The sequence below is a fragment of the Hippichthys cyanospilos genome, chromosome 11 (genome assembly GCF_059441005.1).
Source record: "Hippichthys cyanospilos isolate Australia breed blue-spotted pipefish chromosome 11, RoL_Hcya_1.0, whole genome shotgun sequence".
Lineage (NCBI taxonomy): Eukaryota > Metazoa > Chordata > Actinopteri > Syngnathiformes > Syngnathidae > Hippichthys > Hippichthys cyanospilos.
Window position 1 is genome coordinate 7,794,361 of NC_142379.1, and position 21,482 is coordinate 7,815,842.

General features: G+C 39.4%; 1 protein-coding gene across 1 annotated transcript; it reads right to left on the reverse strand.

Annotated features, from left to right (window-relative positions):
* Positions 1-6,617: 6,617 nt before the first annotated feature.
* Positions 6,618-19,306, reverse strand: LOC148415696 (A disintegrin and metalloproteinase with thrombospondin motifs 15-like). The gene is made up of 8 exons (XM_088428301.1): positions 18,365-19,306; positions 16,681-16,813; positions 14,431-14,598; positions 12,106-12,389; positions 11,291-11,468; positions 10,993-11,168; positions 10,564-10,739; positions 6,618-9,845 (listed from the first exon to the last, which is right to left on the reverse strand). The coding sequence occupies exons 1-8, from the start codon at positions 19,304-19,306 to the stop codon at positions 9,068-9,070; spliced, it is 2,835 nt and encodes a 944-aa protein (XP_088284427.1). The 3' UTR covers positions 6,618-9,067.
* Positions 19,307-21,482: the final 2,176 nt, after the last annotated feature.

The window sequence follows — 21,482 nt, forward strand, 5'->3', positions numbered from 1 at the left end:
GAATCTACAGCACTCTTCTGCAATCTAGTATCTGTGGTGTAAATTCCTACTCAGGCAAATGAATCACTCATTGTGTCTCTTCAACAAAACATCTGTTTGCATCCCAAAGCACAGATTTTACCTCTTCATCAACTCAGCCCTTTACAAGCAACTAGGATCCAGCAGTGTTATGTTCAGCACTATACCATCGCGATGAATAATGCTAAACTAACTGGCAAGGACTTTAAAGAGTCAGGTTATTGCACCATGCTGCTTTTTACTACAGCAGAGATGATTGGCGAAACTTAAGTCGAGGTTGACCCTTATTTTGCAGAGTTCCCATAGTAACCCAAATCTGTGTACAGTATATACCTGGAAACCCCCATTTTTGTCAGCATTTTTCTTCAGTGAGGGAATCAAGAACGGATTTGAGTCAAAGAATAAAAAAGTCCCTTATATGTACCGGGTCATTTTACCTGGATTATTTTGATAACTGAGTGTGTATCAACACAGGTAATGTAAGCGTATGGGCAAGTTGAGCCAGTCCATGTGCGAAATGAAACATGAAGTAAAAAAAAAAAAGAACATGTGACTGTTTAGCGAGGGATACAGAAGTCAACAGGTTTTTGAGCGATGTCTTTCTCACTTATGAAAGTAAATTTGCTGGATTATATATGATATCAATTAACTGAAAAGATGAGTGCTAAACTAGCATAAAAATACATCATATTAGCTGTCATAGATCATAAATTTAATATGGTAACTATGGAGACATACACATACAGATGGGTATGACAACAACCAATCGGTGTCTTGAATTTATTAAGAAACACGTGCAAGCTCTTCCATGGCATAAATTATACCACTAAATCAATGTGGGTGGATGATTTATTGTTTTGAGATTTATTATATGGCTTTTTTTTTAACACATTACTTTCTAACTTCACAGGGGTGTGGCAGCGCTCAAGTGATGTTCCAGATCATGTGACGTCGGTTGGCTTCATAATTCCTGAGGTGAAACAAGCAGCCTTGGATTTTAGCAGGGTTGGCATGCATTTGATTTTAGACACAATGGTGCTTGTCTAGGGCTTTAGCGAAGTTGGTTTCCACTGATTTATTCAGATGACACGCAGCAATCACCGAATATAATCCTGATCAATTCATCTTTATCTGCCAAATTGTCTGCAAATATTGAACGTTACCTCAAAATGTGGGAGGTGTGTAGCTTCAAAAACTTTGCCATACTTCTATGTGTCCTTTGAACCTGTTATGCATATTTTGAAATTTGATATTGAAAGGGAGTTTGCACAACTTCAGATAGACCCATGTCTAGATTGATTCAATACTTCCATTCTGGCCATACCTCCAAATTGGATTCAGCAACATTAGCCATACAAACAAAACGTTTTATTGAGAATCTCACATGCCCATTAATCTTTAGGTGCCACTCTGTTATGGAAAGGATGGTGCCGTGTAACACCCATGGAGTCCAATGTATTATTTACAATGCTTACTTGCATAACCTTAGCATGCATTGTTACAAACACATGAAACATCCTCCGTTAGTTAATACTCTAAAAACGTATGAACATGACACCATTTTAAATGGACGAGAAGTCCTCTAAAACCATCCACTGAAAAGCTTAAAAAGAATGATAAATGGTTAGAGTCAAGAAGGTAAAATGCAGTGACAAACAGGTAGGAGGGAGTATATCCTAATTCCTCCCTACCCCTCCAAAAAAAAGCTATCTTATCTGTTGATTCAATTCAACTTTTGCTGACATTCCCCTAAGCCTCTCCATGTGTACTAAAAGACTGTTGCTAATCTTAATAAACGACTAAGCAAACATGCATGACATCATCCATGATAGCTTGGACTTAGCGTGTTTGTGAAACATTAGAGCTATATTTTCCTGAAAACTTTGGTTGAGTCATTGTGGTGCTTTCGACCGCAGACACAACACCATTTTTGGTAAGTTGAATGTGAAGGTCTTACGTGAGGATACCATCGAGCCAAATCATCATTTGCTTTTGCACAAAACATATGGTTTCCCCTTTGTATGGGCACTGTTTGACAATTGATGCTCTTAGAATATCTCTTTCTTCTTGGTTGTTATTTTTATTATAAATAGTTGCATATATATATATATATATATATATATATATATATATATATATATATATATATATATATATATGAATGACTTAAACAGAAGTACTTGATGTACTTCCAGATGTCTTGGACTGGCCCACTGTTTACAGCCCTCGACATGCATTTCGTTCTGTAACGCTGGTCATCATGACTTTGTGCCTCGCTCAATGTAAAGAAAGGCCAACTTAAAGCCTCAGCAGTTCCCATGGACGGGAACCATCAACCGTTCATGCCCATTAGCCAGATAAGTGCATTCTGAATAGGTGAAAAGGCCCCCAGTTAGGATGGAAAGGTGGCGGGAGCTATACATTAGAATCCGCGATTCTCAGCCAAGGCCACACTCTGTAAGGAAAGATAATGTGATTTCCGGACAAGAGCACTCGTCACACTTTTCTGCAGTGGAGACACACTGTGAATGATTCTCTCAATACTTAACTGAACATAACATTCAGTAGAGCTTCTCAATTAAGAATTCAATGTGTTTGGTCCGTAGCCTACCAAAGCAGCAGTGAATAGACAGGAAGACACTGCAATAGAATGCCATCACTCACATTCACGATCACTTCCTTCAAGCAAAGTAATGGTAGAAGAAAATACAAGTAGACAAGTTCTTTGTCAGCCAGGTTAATCTACAGTATACATCAATACAATACAGTCAGTGTCATTGGGGCATTCGTGGGCAAATCACTTCCAAATTAGTCTGTGTGACCCCTCTCCATCTTCTGCAGTGTAACCTTTTCATGCCAAACTTTGTACAAGTATATTGTTTAGTTGATGAGTAAATTTACAGCTACTAAATCTAAGAAAAACAGTTTATTATTTACTCATCCCACCTTGGCTGGTTCCGTGGGGTGTTTGGACACAAAAAGAAATTAAATCTCATTATTTCTACATTACAATTTTTGACCCTCTTTTTCCAGATACCTTTCTGACTGTGCTACCACATGATTAACCCTATAAACATTTTTGTATTGACCAACCATGACTGAAAATCTCATGTGATGAACGCATTGTTAACCATTATTCAGGTCAATCTGGTCAAGCTGCCAATCTGGCTGCAGAGTAAAACAAAACAAAGCTGTCACTACTTTGATTGGTTATGTTACATCCTGTCAAAGTACTGTAAACATGCATGTAATGGTCAGGCCAATGGGTCAGTGAGCAGTCTGCTGTTCAAACTTGGCCGAATATTTTGCGCCCCTGGCAACAGATGTGCATAGAGTTGCCAAAAACTGCACTCAAGTAAGAATATTTTAAATTTAGTAAAGCTAACCCTCAAGTAAAATTAAAAAGTAATCCTTCAAATAATTACTTGTAAATAATAAGTATTGATGAAGAAAACACTACTGAAGTGAGTTAACTTGTTACTAAATAACTTTTTAGATTCAGAGCAAATAGCAGCTGCAAAAAAAAAAAAATGTTCATGGTTTAATGCTAAGCTACCTCCTGCAGTTTACTAGCCCAGCGGGTCAGGCCAGACATGAATTGCCCATTAATTTTACATCAATTTTCAAATTTACATTTAATCTTTACCAGATGCTGTCACTTATTTACACGACTTTATGTGCACTTGCTGACTATAGCCACTGTGAAAATGATGCATTACAGACAAACATGCACTCAAGCTGTGCCTGGGTGTATCAAGTCAGGGCTGTATTTCAAGGAATTTACGCTTACAAGTTAATTCCATGAGTTTCACATGCAACAGTTAAATATATTCAATGTATTCAACAATATGAATAGATATTCATCAGTAGAAATATTTGTCAAACCCCTTCTTGATTTTGAAACTTCCTTAAAATGCTGTTTAAGTCCGAAAACATAATGGCATAATGTAAATGTGGGGATGTGGTGCTGAGCAAAAGCTGCAGCAGCACATGATTCAGAAAGTCACAAACAGAAATAAAGTGACGTTAAATAGATCAGTAGTGCAATATTTGCAGTCATTACAATGCCATAATAGTTATGCAGATGATGCGGATAATTTAAAGTGACTATTAAAGTAATACTTATGATATAATGACAATTTGTGCAATTATGCATTTTAAAAGACTAGTGGTGTGGATAATTCATCAATTCAACGAGTGTACAAAATGTTTAGAACCGAAGCCACAATTGCCCCAATTGCCTGTTTGTCAGCTGTTCAGGGATGGCAAGATGGAGGAATATCTGCTGTTATGGTGTACATGAATCAATAGTGCCTACCTGAGGGAAGGAGTTGGTGACCAGGATGCGAAGAATCCAAGAGAATTTTCTCTTCCCTTGTCTTGATTCTTAAAGCACTTAAAGGTTGGTATTGCAGAAGGTGGGAAGGTGTGGGGTTTAAAAGTGTCCTAAAATCTGCCATAGAGCATATTCAGGTTTGTCAGCCTGTCCCTAATCTTTCATCTACTTTGGGGGTGTTCTCCTGGAGTTATTCATCTACTTGGGGGAAGAGGGGGGCAGCTTTCCTGTACTTTGTAACTGATTTCATGCCATTCCACAAGGGTGAAGAGTCATTAGCAGTACATTGTTTTACCAGCTTTTCTGCATAGCTTCTCACTGCGATGTTAATTTCCTTTGTCAGCTGGTTCCGGGCCTGTTTGTATAGTGCTCTATCCCTGCATCAAAATGCATCCTCCTTAGTCTCCAGGATTTGCCTGTGTTTGGCAGTGAACCATGACTTATTATTGTTGAATGAGCAGAACGTGTTTGATGGGACACATGTCCTCATAGAAACTAATATAGGACGTTACAGTGTTTGTACAGTATGTTCGTTCAAGCTGCCAGCTGAAGTTTAAAAGACACTCCAGTCAGCGCAGTCCAAACATTTCTGCAAGCTTTGCTTTATTGGTCTACTTCTTCACTGCTCACACAGCAGGTTTAGCACATTTGTGCTTTTACGTTGGAATTAAGTGGATTAGAAAAGAGACAGGTCCAAAGCTTGGCAAGCAAGGGCAATACTGCTGTCTTGAGTCTTTCTGTATTGACAAGCAGTGATCTGTGTGCCCTGTGAGTGGCTGACAACCAGTTCAGGGTGTACCCCGCCTCCTGCCTGAAGACAGCTGGAATATGCTCCAGCGTACCCGTGACCCTTGTGAGGACAAGCACTTAAGAAAATGGATGGGTGGATTCAGCAAATACTATTACTTACAACAATTGTTACTTTTGGCTCAAACATATCTAAAATCAAAACTCGTAGACCTAAACTTACATTCATACTATACTTCCTAACAAGACTTCAAAGAGTATCAGCACGTCTCACCTCAAGTCTACCTCTATAAACAAAAGTATAAATAACATCAGAATTACAATTGATTCTTTGCAGTTCTGATCCAGTTTAGCTTTAAGGTTTTCTGGGACTTGTGTTTGTGTTTTGGGCAAACTGTTCTCACCTCTATACTGTCATTGACTAAACTTGCTTCTTTCAACATTGTCTATAAAAAAAACCACATCTGGTGGGCTGCCTATATATTAGAGGCAATAGTTCTGAGGGAGATATAAAATTTGGAAGATGTGAATCTTTCCCTGGGAGGAGCTAAATCGCCTCCCCGTGATGTGTGGTGGCTTTCTAGGTTTTGTCCTTGGCCCGATTCTGACCACATGTTTGCTGCCCCTTTACCGTGTCATCCATTGCTACACTGATGACACTCAAATCTACTTTTGCAGCCCGCCCTCATCTTGACATCAGCTACCTGGAGGAGATGGATAATGGATAACTTCTGACAACAGCTCCAAAATGAAATGTATTCATTCCTCATCACCAGCTACACTGTTCACGGCCATAAAAATCACCTCTCCTCTTCAGTCACCAACCTTGATTTCAAAATGGATGCTGTGCTGGCTTTTGATCCCCACATCAAATAACTCTGCAAGACCTCCAGCACTTACTTGCTATAATGAGATTCACATCGGGAACCTCAACAAATACATTTAGCAGCTGCTGTATATACAAAACAGCAGGGAGCAGCCAGGATCCTGATGAGAGTACGGAAGTACCACCACATCTCAGCCATCCTCAAATCTACCCCTGGCTTCCTGTTCAACAAAAGGTTGAATTTATAGAATCCTACCAGCGCCTCCATGGCACTGCCCCCCCACTGTAGGGGACAATTCGCCCCCCCCATTTCCTTGCATTCCACCTCCGCTCTGAACGGGCCAACCTTCCTCGGCCTCTTAGGACTAGGTTTAGAACAATGGACAACCGCACCTTCTGCTGCACCGTCCCCAGTCCCTGGAATGTTTTTCTGGACCATCTGTGAATGTTTTTACATTTAAAAAGACCTGACCCCGGGTCGCATCATTTATAACCCACATCTACTTTACTAGAGTACTAAATACAAAACTAAATGAGTGGCAAAATTAGTTTTCCTGGACTGAAAGTGTCAGGACCAAACATCAGTAAAAAATGGATTAGGGTTTTATGCCAACTCTGCATAGTGTTTTCACAGTGCAACTGTGTGTGCATTTGTGTGAGTGAAGATGTAGAATATAAATAAGAGTAAAATGCATTACAGTATTTGCCTTTTATTCATATATATATATCGATTTATAGTTCATTTTATACATCTAGACAAATGTATACATAGTATACAATGGAAAAAACAAAAATGTCTTCAATACATGGGGTAAGGAGAAACAAACTGTACATTGTCATCTTTTAGATGCTATGATATGTCTTCTTGAAACTAAACAGTCAACATTAGGTGAAAATGGGCTCTTTTAACCACCTATAGTAGAAAATTTCGGTGCGATACAAGTCAAGGGGAGGCAGTAAGGATTTTGACAGATCTTATCACATGAGCACCAGCAAAATGTAAACAGTCACTGAAAAAAAGCACAATGATGACATGGAGTGCAATATGCAATAGTATATCTTAAGTGGGCTTCGCATTTTCTGCATTGTATATACAGCAGGCTTTTAAAACGAAGTACGATCAACCTGATTTAGGAATTTAATCATCAGCCATGCAGAGGATGCAGCCAAAATAGCAGCCTGTAAGCAATTGACACAAAGCAATGCAGGAAAATAGAATACTTTTGCTTATCATTTCTTTGTGGATTAATGTCATTTTAAATAAAAAAAAAAAAACAGGAATTGAGAACACTATTTTAGTCTAATATCTAATAGTAAAACTTACAGTTTTAATTTTAAAATGTGTCCATAAACCATTTTACCTTATAGTGGGTGTTTTAGACATTTTGGGCACTTTTTAAGTGGTTGTATCTACTGAACTATGAAAGATGGTAAGATTAAACTGATACCATTTTAAAGCTAAATTCATACAGTATTTGTTATGCTAATGTCTTTTTTTTCATACCTTTTCAGTTCCAATGTCCAATCAACCAGAAAAGGCATTTTGCATTTTTTAATTTTTGCCGTAAACAATGTGTGCCATGTGACTATTGAACATCTTTTAAACATTCCACGTAAGACTCAAGATAAAATTGTTCCAGAGTATGTTAGGCGTGTGTTTATATCCTTCCTAGTTGTTGAGATACTCACTGTCAAAATGTGCCCAAGACTTTTAGAACCCCTTGTATATTATCACAAATTACCAGTGATTAATTTACATGTTGGCTTATTAGTTGAACACTTGACTGACAACCAACACCTTCAAGTTGGTTTTGTCTGCAGTGTTATTGTTCCATCCTCAGAAAATTGAGACCCATATCAAGGTCACAGTATTTTTAGTGGCACAGAGCATTCACTACTGGCACTGTGCTACTGAACTACCGCTTACTACACAGTTTACAGCTGCAGAACTTTTAATTTGTTCAAATGTGATTGGTTGCAAGAAAACTGCATTTCGCCTGTTTTCATTAGATTGCTAGTTTATTTAATGAGGAAAGGCTGCCTTTTTCATTACATGGTTCTGCTGACCTCATGTTTTTGTCTGCCATAGGGCCCAATTCAAATATATATACAAGACAGTAGATGGAGTGAAATGGATACCCTCATCGGAGTCAATATGAATCATCTGTCTGCCAATGTGATTGCAGTGTAAACGGAAAGATTGTATAAACAGTATATTGCCAATGTGAGGCTGATTTCACTGAACTACACGAATCAAGGAAGTACAGTATATGCTTGCCTCCACAAAACAACACAAAAAAGACCCAATGTAAATGAATACTATAGTAAAATTAGAGAACATTAAATATGGTCTAAATATGACACATTAGCGGGGTGTGGGCTTCTGAATAGGAAAACATTGCAGAGGTTATTACAATGTATCTTTCTCATTGGTGGGAAGAGTCAATTCTTGTCAGGTAAATAGTATGCCGTAATTTTATTTTTCGCTGTTGCAGGTTTTCTCTAAATGTTAACAGTGATATTGGATAGGTGTCATTTGAAAATACATGTAATATTCATTGAAAAATATCTAACTTAGACACCAATTCAGAATTGGACACTTACTGTAGACCTACAGTGTAAAGTGTATCGTCTAAGATAATTCAGCAGCCAACAGCAGTGAAACAAAAACAAAGGAATATTCCTTTTAGTAATTTCCACTACAGTACTGTGTTTCACATTTCTAACAGTATTTTGTTAAAATGAAAATGGGGGAGGAGGCATCTCCCAGAAAACGTGCATGTACCAATACGAAAACAGCACAGTGTTCAAGCAGACTCTCGAATCTTAATGGTTAGCCTGAATTTTGATTCTTTTCCTTGAAACTTCCTCTCATGTATGCCAGGTCCCAGACGATGTAGACTTCCATCAAATCCAACCTGCTTCTGTTGGTTAGACAATTGAGAAGAGCCAAACATGTTTCCCTCATGTAAACAGAAGGTCTGAGGAAGACCCCCTCCGTCATCAGTGGTTGGTTTTTATCGGTCTGACAGCCCGTCGGCTGCAGTCACGCGATATTCGAGTGTCTTTTCCACCACCAAAACACCACTCAGTCACAACGACAATGATGTAGCATGTGTCGGATGCCATTTGAATGGGTCTTAACACAGTCTAAGATAGCAGAGATCCAGCTCCTGCGGCTTCCTTCTTCCGGAGCAGTGGTCTCTAGGCAGTGTGAGACCATTCTCAGTCATGCAGCGCACAGGCCGCCGTCTAAAGCCCCTGCCGCAAGACTTAGAACAGGGCGACCACACCCCGACTTCCCACACGGGACATGGATCCCCACAGGCTCTCAGAGCAATGGGCCTGTCAGCACTGTTACAACCGAAGGCTGGATTCCCATCCATGTTCTGACACAGCACCAGCCTCTTCTGCAGCCCGCGGCCACAAGTCACCGTGCACGCATCCCAGCTTCCCGTCACCCAGTGCTTTACCGGTTGCTTGTCCATCACCTTTTTTTGGGCTTCTACTTTGTTGCTATTCAATAAGATGCTATTATGTGATGCGCGGTTCTTCTCTTCCTTCCGTAAAGTCTTTTCTTCTTTACTCTCTTTGGCAACATAATAGGAGTAGCGCACCCTGGGCGGAGTCATCTTCCCGACTGAGAGCACCTCTATTGTCAACGACTCTTGCAGCGGGCGAGTGGACTGAAGGATTTCCACAGATGTTGAAGTGCCGCTGTAGCGCAACAGACTGCCCTTCACCATCAGGTCACGTTCGGCAGCTGACACCACATAGTTGCCATTCAGCAGGTAATTTCCATGCCTGTTCTTAACCGCAAGGTAGTTTTCGTCACTGACGATTCCTCTGTAGCCCCGCTGGCGAATGTCGATGTTTGATGCGCCAACGGGCAGCGTCACCACAAAGTTATAGCCATGACTGGAAAAGAGCATAGATGATAAATGTTAACGTCGGTGAGAATCCGAGCAAAAATGTATCAAAGACAAGGTAATCTGGAAAACTAACACAAAAAAGCATTTTGAGTGTTTAATTTTTGGTGTACAAATTAGTGCTGTCACGCAATTAAACATCTTTAACTAATAAACTCTCCCAAAATAAATCTATTCATTGGAACTGTGCCTGATAATTTGGTGCGCTTTACAGCCTGAAAAATACAATACACATGGCTGGATGAATCAAGTTATTGTTTGTGTTTACGTAACCCTTAAAGTGTTAACCAATATTAAGGAATTTTTTGCACATGTGATGTGACACGGATAAAAAAGGAAACAATAGCATTCTTTTGTGGTTTCAGAAACTGCAGAAGATTCACATTACTTTTTTTCTCCAACCCACAGAAACTTTCTCACTCCACTAAACATATGACGATCAAAAGTTCTTTTACAAATCTTGACTTTTCCCAAGCTGAACCTTTGATATTAGTATCCCCGCGAAAAAGTCAGTCATGATACTATGAAAGGTATTTTGACTTTTTTGTGTCTACATTACCTTCAATCAATAATACTGTATATGCACTGTAACAATAATGTTTAGGCTTCTAGTTAGCCATAAAAGTATCTGTATTATTTTATTGAGTCTCATATGTTTAGACAGTTTCTCAAACATGCTGACAAGTCGCATACAAAGACATACATACATGGGTTTTGTGAACATTCCGGAGACCTTCTTACAGCCCTGGTTGTCACCGCCACACACGCTGCATTTGTCAAATTTTTTCTTGGAGTCAAGCTTCCCATCGCAGCCTGCTTTGATGCACCTTCCCTGAACACACACAGCAGTGGAATCCGGAGAACACGCCGTCCCATCAACAACCTGCAAGATACCAATATTATTTTGTTAGAAGAAAGCATACTGTGCAAAGGTTGTATTAAAAGTTTTAAGCATCAGAAAAAGAGGTAAAAGAATTTCGGACATTGATTTTTGAACATCCTCCCTATCACGGGCTGAACACTTCTAGTGCTTCTATCCCAGGGAGAGCGTTTCCCAAAATATCCATTACTGACTATTAATGCTTTTGCATTTTTCCTCAGCTTTGAAAATGATGGAAAAAGGATATAGTACATACCTTTGGGGCAAGGACATAGAAGTAACCAGTCCCATTGGCACGACAGATGAGTTTGCATTTGTCCTTGGGGGAGATGCCAGAATATTTAGGAACCCAGACCACAGATGAACCCAATCTGTTGGTGTTCAGGTTTATGCCATTGAATGCCTCACACTGCTCTTCCCGGAAACTTTTAACTAAAGTGCAAAAAAAAAAAAAAGTTCACAGTTCAAGATGACATTTGAAACTGCTTGATACATATTTTGCAGAATTTAAGGTCCTGCGCTGAAAGTGTGAACACAATGGCAGAGTTTAGTACCTGCATCAAGACAAGGGTTGAGGTTACAGGAGCGATACTTAATTCGAAGGCCGTAGCAGTATTTCCCTCCATTCTCAGGGACTGGGTTGTTGCACTCTCGCCTGGCCAGCTGGACACCGCCACCACAAGTTCTGGAACATTCTCCGAACGAACCCCATTTGCCCCATCTACCATCCACCTGGAACAAATACATAAATAAATGTTATGGCTACCATTCGCCATGTCCCAAGGTCCACAATGTACTGCTGTGGTTGACATGCTACCACATGTAAAATGTTTGTGTTTTATTGGCTTGGTCCATGAGGAGTGATGAATTTGGTGATGAAACATTTTAATCAATAGTGCCCAGATTTCTTCTTCAATAAGTTCAGAAATAATTATCGTGTGTAGTTCAAAATAAGTGTGATAGAAAAGTGTGATGGCACTCCTTACAAACGGATCACACCATCACTGAAGTGCTCTTGTCTGATAACAATAATAATATATGATAACATTAATAAATAGTATAGACCCGAGAGAATGTATAAAGAAGATATAAAGTAACAGAAAGCATTAGCGTTTTGTCGTTTGAATATATTCAGTTTGTAGCATGGCATTGGATATTTTGGGTGGTTTACCCCTTACCACCATATGGAAGATTTCTGACAAAAATAATAACATATCCGACAAAATACATATAGTAAATCAGTTTAGAAGATATATATGAAAAAAGCCTAAGAAGCATACAATTAGCAAGGGCCAGCAAAATACAATAAGTGACTATTTTTGTGATAATAGAGGACTACATTTCCCTTTACCGAAAGAGTATATCACACCTTGATGTGCACGGTAGTGTTCTTCAGAGTGCACACCCCTTGGTAACACACTCTGCCAGTACCACAGCTGGTACCATCTGCCCAGGGAAAGTGTCTGGTTTGACAGACCAGCTGTCCACGAGCCTTTCCCGTGCACCACAGTTTGACGCAAGGTTGCATGTAGGGGCAAGGCTTGGAGCCGTCCCCAAAAGCCAATTCACACTGATTATGAAGACTGTAACTGGAGCCGGGCAGGTTATCTGGGAGAGACAGCTGCCTCTGGGGCTGATCCAGCAAACAGTCTCCTGAAACAACAAAAAACAGCCGGAAAAGCCATCAATTTCAACTTCTTCATTCCATTATGTTGATAGAAAAAACATTCATCCATTTCTATAATGCTTGTCCTCTTCAGGGTCTTGGAGTGAATCCCAGCTGACTTTGAGCAAAAGGTAGACTACACGACAATCACAAGTCACACATAGAGACAGACGACTATTTAAATATTCACTATTGCAGAGTGAGAACAGAAATTATATGCATCATCACTAGTTACTTCAATTGTTTGCCTGTTTTTTTTTTTCATAAAAATGAATGAGTACTTGAGACTACATAATTCGTACCCTCTTTATTGTGTAGTATAATATACAGCTCTGAATAAGATTTGCTTAACATCTTAAGGTTATGCAAATGACTCACACAAATTTTGTGAGAATGTCCTTGGTATACAACCACTGCAGAGGTCAATCGGTTGCTAAACACCACTGTTTTTTTAAATTGTCATATTCACGGAGAGTCCACTTACATCCAGTAATACGAGTTTACACTTAAACAAATTGTTATAAAGACGTTGCAGTGAAAAAGAAAAATAAGTAATAAATGGAAATATTCTTCTTCTCAGTGTGATGTTACATATATCAACAATTAATATGAACTATTTTGGAGCGTAGGATTTGATGCGTACAGCAAAAGAAAATTTGAAGAGGTGGAGAAGAATGTTAGATTACTACGACGCATGTATAATAGCTGTAGGACAGTGGTAAGGCGTGACTGAGGAGTTCAGGGTATAGGTGAGACCTCAGGGATCAGTTCTGAGCCCTTTCTGGTTTTTCATAATAGAATGGGTGACAGATGCGGTTAGACTCAGATTACCATGGACCGTGATATTCATACATGACATTGTGATATGCTGTGAAAGAATGGAGCAGGTGGACTAACAGTTAGAAAGGAGTAAAGACTAGTACCAGACTTTAAATATGATTGCTAAACGGTGCATAACGCTAGGGAAAATAGTTTGATGAAGACAAGAACGTTCATAGATATTGTGGGGAAGATATAAGGATGCAGAAGATAAGCTTAGATGGAAAAGACTGACTTGCTGTGTTCACTCCCAGTGGGACAAATGGAATGGAAATGAACAACAAGGAGTTAGTTCCATTTATTCTTTTCCGGAATTAAATGCCACTCCACAATGACTCCTTTTTGTTCACCAATTTGTTGTGAAACTGTGTTGATCAGTGGGTTCAATTGGTTTTAGGAGGGGACAAAAGTTCAGTACTGCAGCCTTCAATACTGAGAGAGGTTGCAGACCGTCTGATATTTCTTCCTAGCGTCTTCATGAAGGATGGCTTTCACATTACATCTCCTACCAGGTACATAACTGAAAAAAACACATGTAGGTCAAATCAAAAGGGAACGTGTCTATTTTATTATTCAGTTCTGAAATTTGTTTTCCAGGAGAAATCCTTTGCAATTTAACTTCTATTCTCCATTTGACTTTTTCAGAAGTCCATTCAATTCTGATTTTGAGTTTGTCAAATCGATTCAGAATTGATTTTTGATTCAAAATGATTTGATTGATTGTGATTTCTGCCTCAATCTATGAATGTGCAAAAAATCGTCATAATTTACTCTCGTTTTGCTAGCATCTTGATTCGTTTGAAAATGTATTTTTGGCACACCTATTTGAACTTGTAGTAACATCAGATTAGACCTCTAACTGGTCACCAGTCAGTCACCTAAAGACATCAGCCATTCATATTTTTATTCACATCACTGTCTAAGAATTGGCCCCACTGCTGGCACAGAAGTCATATGAACGGAACACTAAACCATTAGTGACTTTGTATCAGTGATTCCTTATTTTTCTTTTGTGTCTTAAAAGTGGTTTCTTTTGAGTTTGCTCAAGTGGTTGGAGTTTAAATTAACAAGAACAAGTTGACCCAATCTAGTAAATGACTGATTTTTAAATGTACACAAATAAATCAAAACCAGATGATAGCTTAGCACTTGGACAAAATCTGTAGTCCTTCTAAATCAAGAAGGCTAAAAACGGAAGGGTTCACTAACCATGACCTCGATCCAGAAACTCAGTAATGATGGCCGCACTGCAAACAGACCAGGGACGATTCCTGTCGATCTGAATTAGAGTTGGGGACATCATGTGGTTGTCTTTTAGTTTCCCAAAGACCTCCTCGCATGCCTTCACATTGTCATGGGGCATGTTGAAGACATGACCTAAGAGCATAGCGTGGGAAGGGAAGATAAAAAAAAAGATCACATTCAAGAAGTATTTCCATGTTCAGTTTATTGAAAACAAGATCATCTGATATTCAGCAATCAGCACACTATGCGCACTATTACGTTTCTAGAATCAACATTGATGCATACAAAAACATTGTTTTAAAGGCTTCGCCAGACATCTATTCGATGTGTATGGAGAAGGCAGAGGAGACTAAAATTGGATAGATTTGAAGCTGATGTCATAGCAGGCAGGAATGCAGCTAGGCATGGGAATATAAAGCATGGCATACATCCATGTGCTTAACCAGGCCTGACAGGGGAATTCAGTTCCCAAGGAAACTATTTCTCTGCCTTAATATGAACATGAAGAACCTTCCAAAAGAAAATAAAAGTGTGGTTTCAGTGTGATCAATTATGAGACAAACATTTTTGGGAAATTATTTAAGTACTTGCACTCGTTACGTATGAGAGTTGTAATGCAATCCCTCCCCGGGGGAGTTATTAGCCATTTTGGAACACAGCTAACCTTATCATTTTGCTACTGAGAACAATGGTGGGCTAGCTTCATTTTTAAGTTTAGCGCACAAATGATAGAACGTTTGCAACTATGTTTCTTTTAATGAGCACTACCAGTGGGTTCCGTTGTGTATTTCCTTTCTAAAGCATAACAAAACATCGACATAGTGACAATTTTTTTTTTAATCAAAATTCATACTGATCACTAAATGAGAGAGATCCTAAACAGACGTCCGGGTTTAACCAGGACAGTCCCAGTTTTGAAGTTTGTGTCCCAAATCCTGACAGATTTTCCAAACTCCATTGTTTTGTCTCAATTATATGTAGGTTGCATCCAAACGTCCCTTTTTTTTTCATCCAATCACAAGCCATTTGTTTCTGCCATGTCCTTGCGATTCATACGACAAATCCATCAAAATGAAATTTGTACTGTTTACTTTCATATTCATGGTCACCACAGTTCAGAACAAGAACTCCTTCCTGTTTCCGTGTCTGAGAGTAGTGAGCTGAGTTGGGCCAATCAATTTTCTGTTTTATGAACAAGACCCCCTTCACCTACCCACCAACCCCCACCCCTCCATAAAAAAAGAAGAAGAAAGTGCTTGCATTCAATGAGCAATAGCTGTGTTGCATTCAATGATCAATAGCCGTGTCACCAAAAAGCAACGACTAGCAATGAGCAAATTGCAGGGGATACGGGGAAATATTTTAGAATTAATTTGACAGACCAAAGTCAGAATAGCTGCAGGAGTGAAAAAGGCTGCATAATGGTGAGAGCATCCCTACTCACCTGTCATCCAAGTTAGCCTTTAGCATTAGCTAAAGTAATAATACAACCACCATATTACCCAGCAATGACATTTGTCATAAATAGCTCGTGGTCTTTGTGACCACTGTTCCACTTTCTGGTTATTTTCTTTTCTTTCTTTTTTTTTTTTTTTTGCAAACATTGTTCATAAAACTGAAAATGAATTGGTACAACATACCTCATGATCCTACATTGGAAATACACCACCAGAAATACTCAGCTTGCTATGGTCTGACTTTATTTGCAATGATTTTCTTTTTAACATAGAATCAGGAAATATGTCTAGATCTAGTATGCCAAAAACATAAATGTGAACGTGAACCATTCAAGGTCATAAACAACTATTTAACATGAATTTATGACAACTTGTGTGATTGACATATTCATGGTCCGAATAGCCCAAACAATTGACTTATTGACTTGATGAAAAAAAATAACTAAAAAAAATAGGGACGTCAGGATGCGGACTGAGTAAAAGCAGGACAGAACAATGGGTTAGCAAAATATGTCGCAATTCAAAAGACAAGACTCAAAACCGGGGCTGTCCCATCCCTCCGTTGAACTCATCTTTATCACCACGTTTTTTGTTTCTTTTCCAGAGTTATACCACTGTACTGCTAAATACTGTAACCACTATTTACATAGCTAACATGGCTATTGCCAACCGTTCCACATTTTTGCGACGGCACAAGCAAATTTGGGGCGTATCAATCTTCACAGATAACGCAGACTTGTACAGCATTGCATCTCACCAAGTTCATGGGCTGTTGTAAAAGCCGATGGCAGGCCATCATCTTCAATGACGGAGCAACTCCTCTTGGGGTCACACATGGTCCCGACGTCAGCCATTCCCAGCGTATCACAGGTCGTGGCCCCGCAAAGATCCTGGTTGGTAACAGTTTATTATGAAAAGCTTTTCTTGAAGAAGGGATCCGAATCTTAGTCACACTATGCTTTGCATATCTGAGCCATGACGATGACAGACACTAATACAAGGCACATGCTCTGCCTTTGTTGCCAACTTGCTGTGTGTTGATGTATGAGCTCAAGCAAGATTGACTCTCGGTTAAAGAGGCGATACAAGAGCATTAGAAAAGAATACATACACTTAGCATTCATGAGGCCACGTCCAGTAATTATAGCCTATGTCAACCATCGGTTAATCGGCCAGGAATGTATTTTGTTATTTCTGGTGAAGTAGGGTTGGGCAGGTTTTCCGGTTCCTGACTACATCACAAGTTATGGGTGAACTCAAATTTGTCTTTTACTCATTTGTGGTAAACCGCTAGGGTTGGACTGACGTTGTGTGGGATCGTTTAAGGAATTAAACGAACAGGCAGATGCCTGAATAAACTTGTAGCTTACTTGAATTTGGAGACACATTGACTGAGCAGTGGATTTTATTTGACTGTGTTTAGTGTTGCTTTGTTTGGTTGTCAAACGCGCATACATTATTTATTTTTTTGTTGTTTTTGTTACTTTTCTAAACAATTAACACTTGGTGGACTCAATCTCTACTAAACGGTGTTGTAATGAGATATGCATTTTATGACATTTTTAATAAAATGGCGAGAAGAAACCAATTGCTTTTCCATGGTATTTAATAGCTTTTGTGGTAAATAATATTTGTAACACAGGTAAGGTATACATGACACACTGACAGATTGATCTGTGCTGCTGCCCAACAGCCAGACTAAACTGATTGCTAATTATGTTTTAACGAACATATCCGATAAAAATGTCAGTTGTAAACATTTTTGATTCAGAGCATTTGAACATTTATGAGATGACCCACAGATATTACAGCCATTTCCCGGGGGCAAAAAGAATTGCAAGATTTGTTACTTAGTAGGACCAGACACATACACAGAAAAATGTTTTTGACACATTTGAATAATTGAATGCGCCACTGAGTCATATTGACCCAGAGAAATTATAACTGTTTCTGACAAATGAACATTAAGAAAAACTGGTTAAAACAAAGAATTTAATTTAGAATTCACGCATATCTAATTTGTTTGGTTAACCAAACACGAACTGGGTCATTTTGACCCACGCACTTTATTGCTGTTCGTTGTAAACAACGGGAGGGTTGATTCTATTTATTCAAAAATAAGAATTGTTTGGACATGATTGAATTATTAGTGAACATCCAGATTAGAAATTATTGCAACCATATTAGTACAGTAATCCCATTTCTGATCATTTACTCACACTTAATGGCGGTCACCCCATATGTATTTAAATTGAAGGTGACATATTATGGAATATTGACTTTTTAGCAGATAGAAAAAGGTGCTGTAAATGCAACCTTGACATTTTACCAAATAAACACATTTCAGTCATAAAATATGGACATTATATGTACTTTATAGTAGATCAGTAAATGATCACATTGCAACAGCTGAGTGATGCACACATTCTGCTTTTTCTTACCTGTTTGGTGAAGAGAATCGCAGTGTCCCAGTACTCAGGATGCTTGTCGCTGTGTTTATTTAACTTCTTCTGCCAAGCGCAGAAATTGCGCAGCGTTAGGGCAGCATTACTAGAAACCTTTGGCCCCCTGTCATCTTCCTTTAGCACAACAAAGCCCACTACTACTAAGTTGATGGAATTTAAGATGCTGGGGTGCTTGTAAAGCTTGGCAGCCACCGACATGAGTGTCAGCAGGTAATGTTTCAGCTCGTCCCCATGAAAGGAATCCATGGATGGATCCGCCACCACAAGCACCTCTACAAACCTGGGAATGGAGGTAAATCTTTTGGACCTCCCCAGGTTTTCCAACACTGTTTCAGATGAGCCTCCTATCTCCATGTCTTGCATATATTTGTATTTTTCCAGTGACGTGTTGAAGTTCGAGTCAGGTGTCACTCCACACCTGCTCGTGGTGTTGCCGACTAAAAGCGCAGAGCTTCTCCGACGTTGGATGACGTGCGTCTTGGTCGAAGGATCCCCAGGCTCCGCTGCTCCATCCTCACCTCTTGCGAGGCTGATGAAATACTCCATGCCGTTCTCATAAAACCCCCCGCTGAGACCTTTACACAAGCTTAGCGCTGCAAACGAGTCCGGCTGTGAGTTGACGTTGCCGGAGAAGAAGCATTTTCTGAGTTCTGCAGGTGTTGATGAGTTGGGCTCGAATGCGTTCATCCTGCCCGATCCAAGAAAATTAGAATCCGGCTGGAGGTGGAGGTAAAATTCCTGTTTAAACGCATTGATCCGAAAAGTAACCTGTCTGTCATTCATCCTTAAATGTTTTCCAGGCGCAGGGGCGTCCACCCGTAAAGGTTTGCAGAAGTCACTTTCCATGCCGTGCGTAAATGTCACATAAAGCATCACATTTAAGCAAATGATCAAAGTGGAAGTAATAAGTAGAGCCATAGTTGCTCTACTTAATATAAGTCACCCCTTTCAGTCCGTTAGGTTGTATTTACATACAATTTTTTTTGTAAAGAAGCACTCTTTAAAAAAAAACAAAAAAACTACAATTTCCATTCGCTTTGCTCTTTAGCCATTATTTCGTCGATCTGTGGCCATGCACCTAAAATTCGAAGCATGCGCAACAATATGACCTCTGTCAGCTATAGGTGTGCGCATGAGAGAGAGTTCATTGTTCATGCATCTCGGCTTGTGCTGCAGACCGCAGCCACTTGTAACTCTCCAAATATTATTGTTGCTGTGCAGCATGTGTGACAGCAGCCCGAGCATCATCAGCCCTCCCACTTGCCCCCACTCACGAGACTCTCCGAGACGGCCTCATACAACGACTTGCTCTAATTGCATGCACCTGCACAGTAACTTGGCATTTGCGTTCAAATTTGGAAAAGAAAAGAAAAAAAACATTACATGAGTATGCCTATCGTGATTTGAAGTGCTATGATTTGGAACATGTTAACCCGCATCAAAAAAACTTTCAACGTTTGGGAAAATGACAAATGTCTCTGTTTACTGTACTTTGAACAAAAAAGACATTTTCATGAGCATCATAGACTGGTTTTTGCAGGGTCAATCGTTTGCGCCACGATTGCCAAACGCTAACAGGCAAAGATCGACATCTGCTGGCGTTTGCAACCGTCATAGCTTCAGCACCACCGTACCGTTGTAAAAAATGTCTTGTACTCTGGCGCTATCTGGTGGATTGTCAAACAAGTATTAAATCAGAAACGCGGAGGTTCTTTTTAAGGTTTTGGGACTACACTATCGTGCTTTCACTTGGTGAAAAGAGAAGGACACCAAATTGCAATAAACATGCTGCAAAAACGTCCCATGTAGACCTGATAGTTTCAGAAAGTTAGATTTCTACGATTGTAGTGGGAGCTCTGTAGGATTGTTGAGGTGCGCCTAAGAGATTCGTATAGGATATCTGAATACCGTTAAGCAAGTCTTATACTCAACTCATCCCAATTATTTAAAGAGCCCTTTAAAACAATTTCCGTTACATACAAAGTTCTGTAAATGGAGCAAAAAACTTATCTTACAAGAACCAAGTCAATTTAACAATAATAATAATAATAATAATAATAATAATAATAATAATAATAATAATAATAGTAATAATAATAATAAATCACCTGAATGATAGACTTAAGTCATCCGTAGTACAAATGATTGTTCATCCAATTATTTGATGAGCAAAAAATGATCATAAAAACAGAATGTTTTTACTTAGATTTTTGGGCACATTAACAGTTTTGTAAATCTTGATATTTTCCCTGTCAGTTTTACGATTTAGGTGAGGCATTAGCAAGACTTAATAACCTGTGCTTGAGACCATTTGAATATGTAGATGTTTCCAGACATTTGATTGGTGCTGTATAAATATTTTTATATACTGTAAGTAGATATGAATGTGTGCATGTGCATAGGTGTGCAAGGTTGGGTTTGTCTCAATTGCAGTTGATTACGATGTAACCAGGTGGCCAAGGCAACCCCTATTCAATCTTTGGCAAATCTGTTGGCCACCTCTGCACCCTGGGGAAAGTTTTGATACCCATGATTTTTTTTCTGCCAGTTTTACATGCATGTGGAATTCTTAGAACACTTAATACCAGCCAGTTATTTCTGACAACTGCATATTAACATTTGAATTTAATAATCAAATTTTATGTCATGAATCCCTGACTGGGAGTACTACCCCTGGTCGCCCCACAGAAAATTTTCTGGCTAGGTACCTGGATGGAATATACGTCCTTCTTACTATCCTCGCTAGGTTTGTAGGTGCTCCAGATTCCATTCCAGCTGTTCTCAACCTGTTCTCCAGCCCATCGTAGGGCAAGCTATATGCACACTCACAAACACACCCAAGGGCATTTTGTTGTGTTCAACACCATGCATTTTTAAGGGAATGTGAAAGGAAACCGAAATGCCCGGAGGACACCCATTCAGGCAAGGGGACAACAAGCAAACCCCACACAGGAAGGCCGGAGTCAGTATTGAATCCACGACCTCTGCACTGGGAGGCGGACCTGCTAATCATGGAGTCTTCATACCGCCCTGGATGGAATATTATTATTTAAAATCACTAGCATACCAACTCATATCAGACATGGAAACAAGT

Coding starts and splice junctions, on each gene's coding strand:
- LOC148415696 (XM_088428301.1), bottom strand. CDS start 19,306: ATGGCTCTACTTATTACTTCCACTTTGATCATTTGCTTAAATGTGATG. Junction 14,599..16,680: donor TACAACAGCCCATGAACTTG/GTGAGATGCAAT, acceptor CTATGCTCTTAG/GTCATGTCTTCAACATGCCC. Junction 9,846..10,563: donor GGAATGTTCACAAAACCCAT/GTATGTATGTCT, acceptor GCTCTTTTCCAG/TCATGGCTATAACTTTGTGG.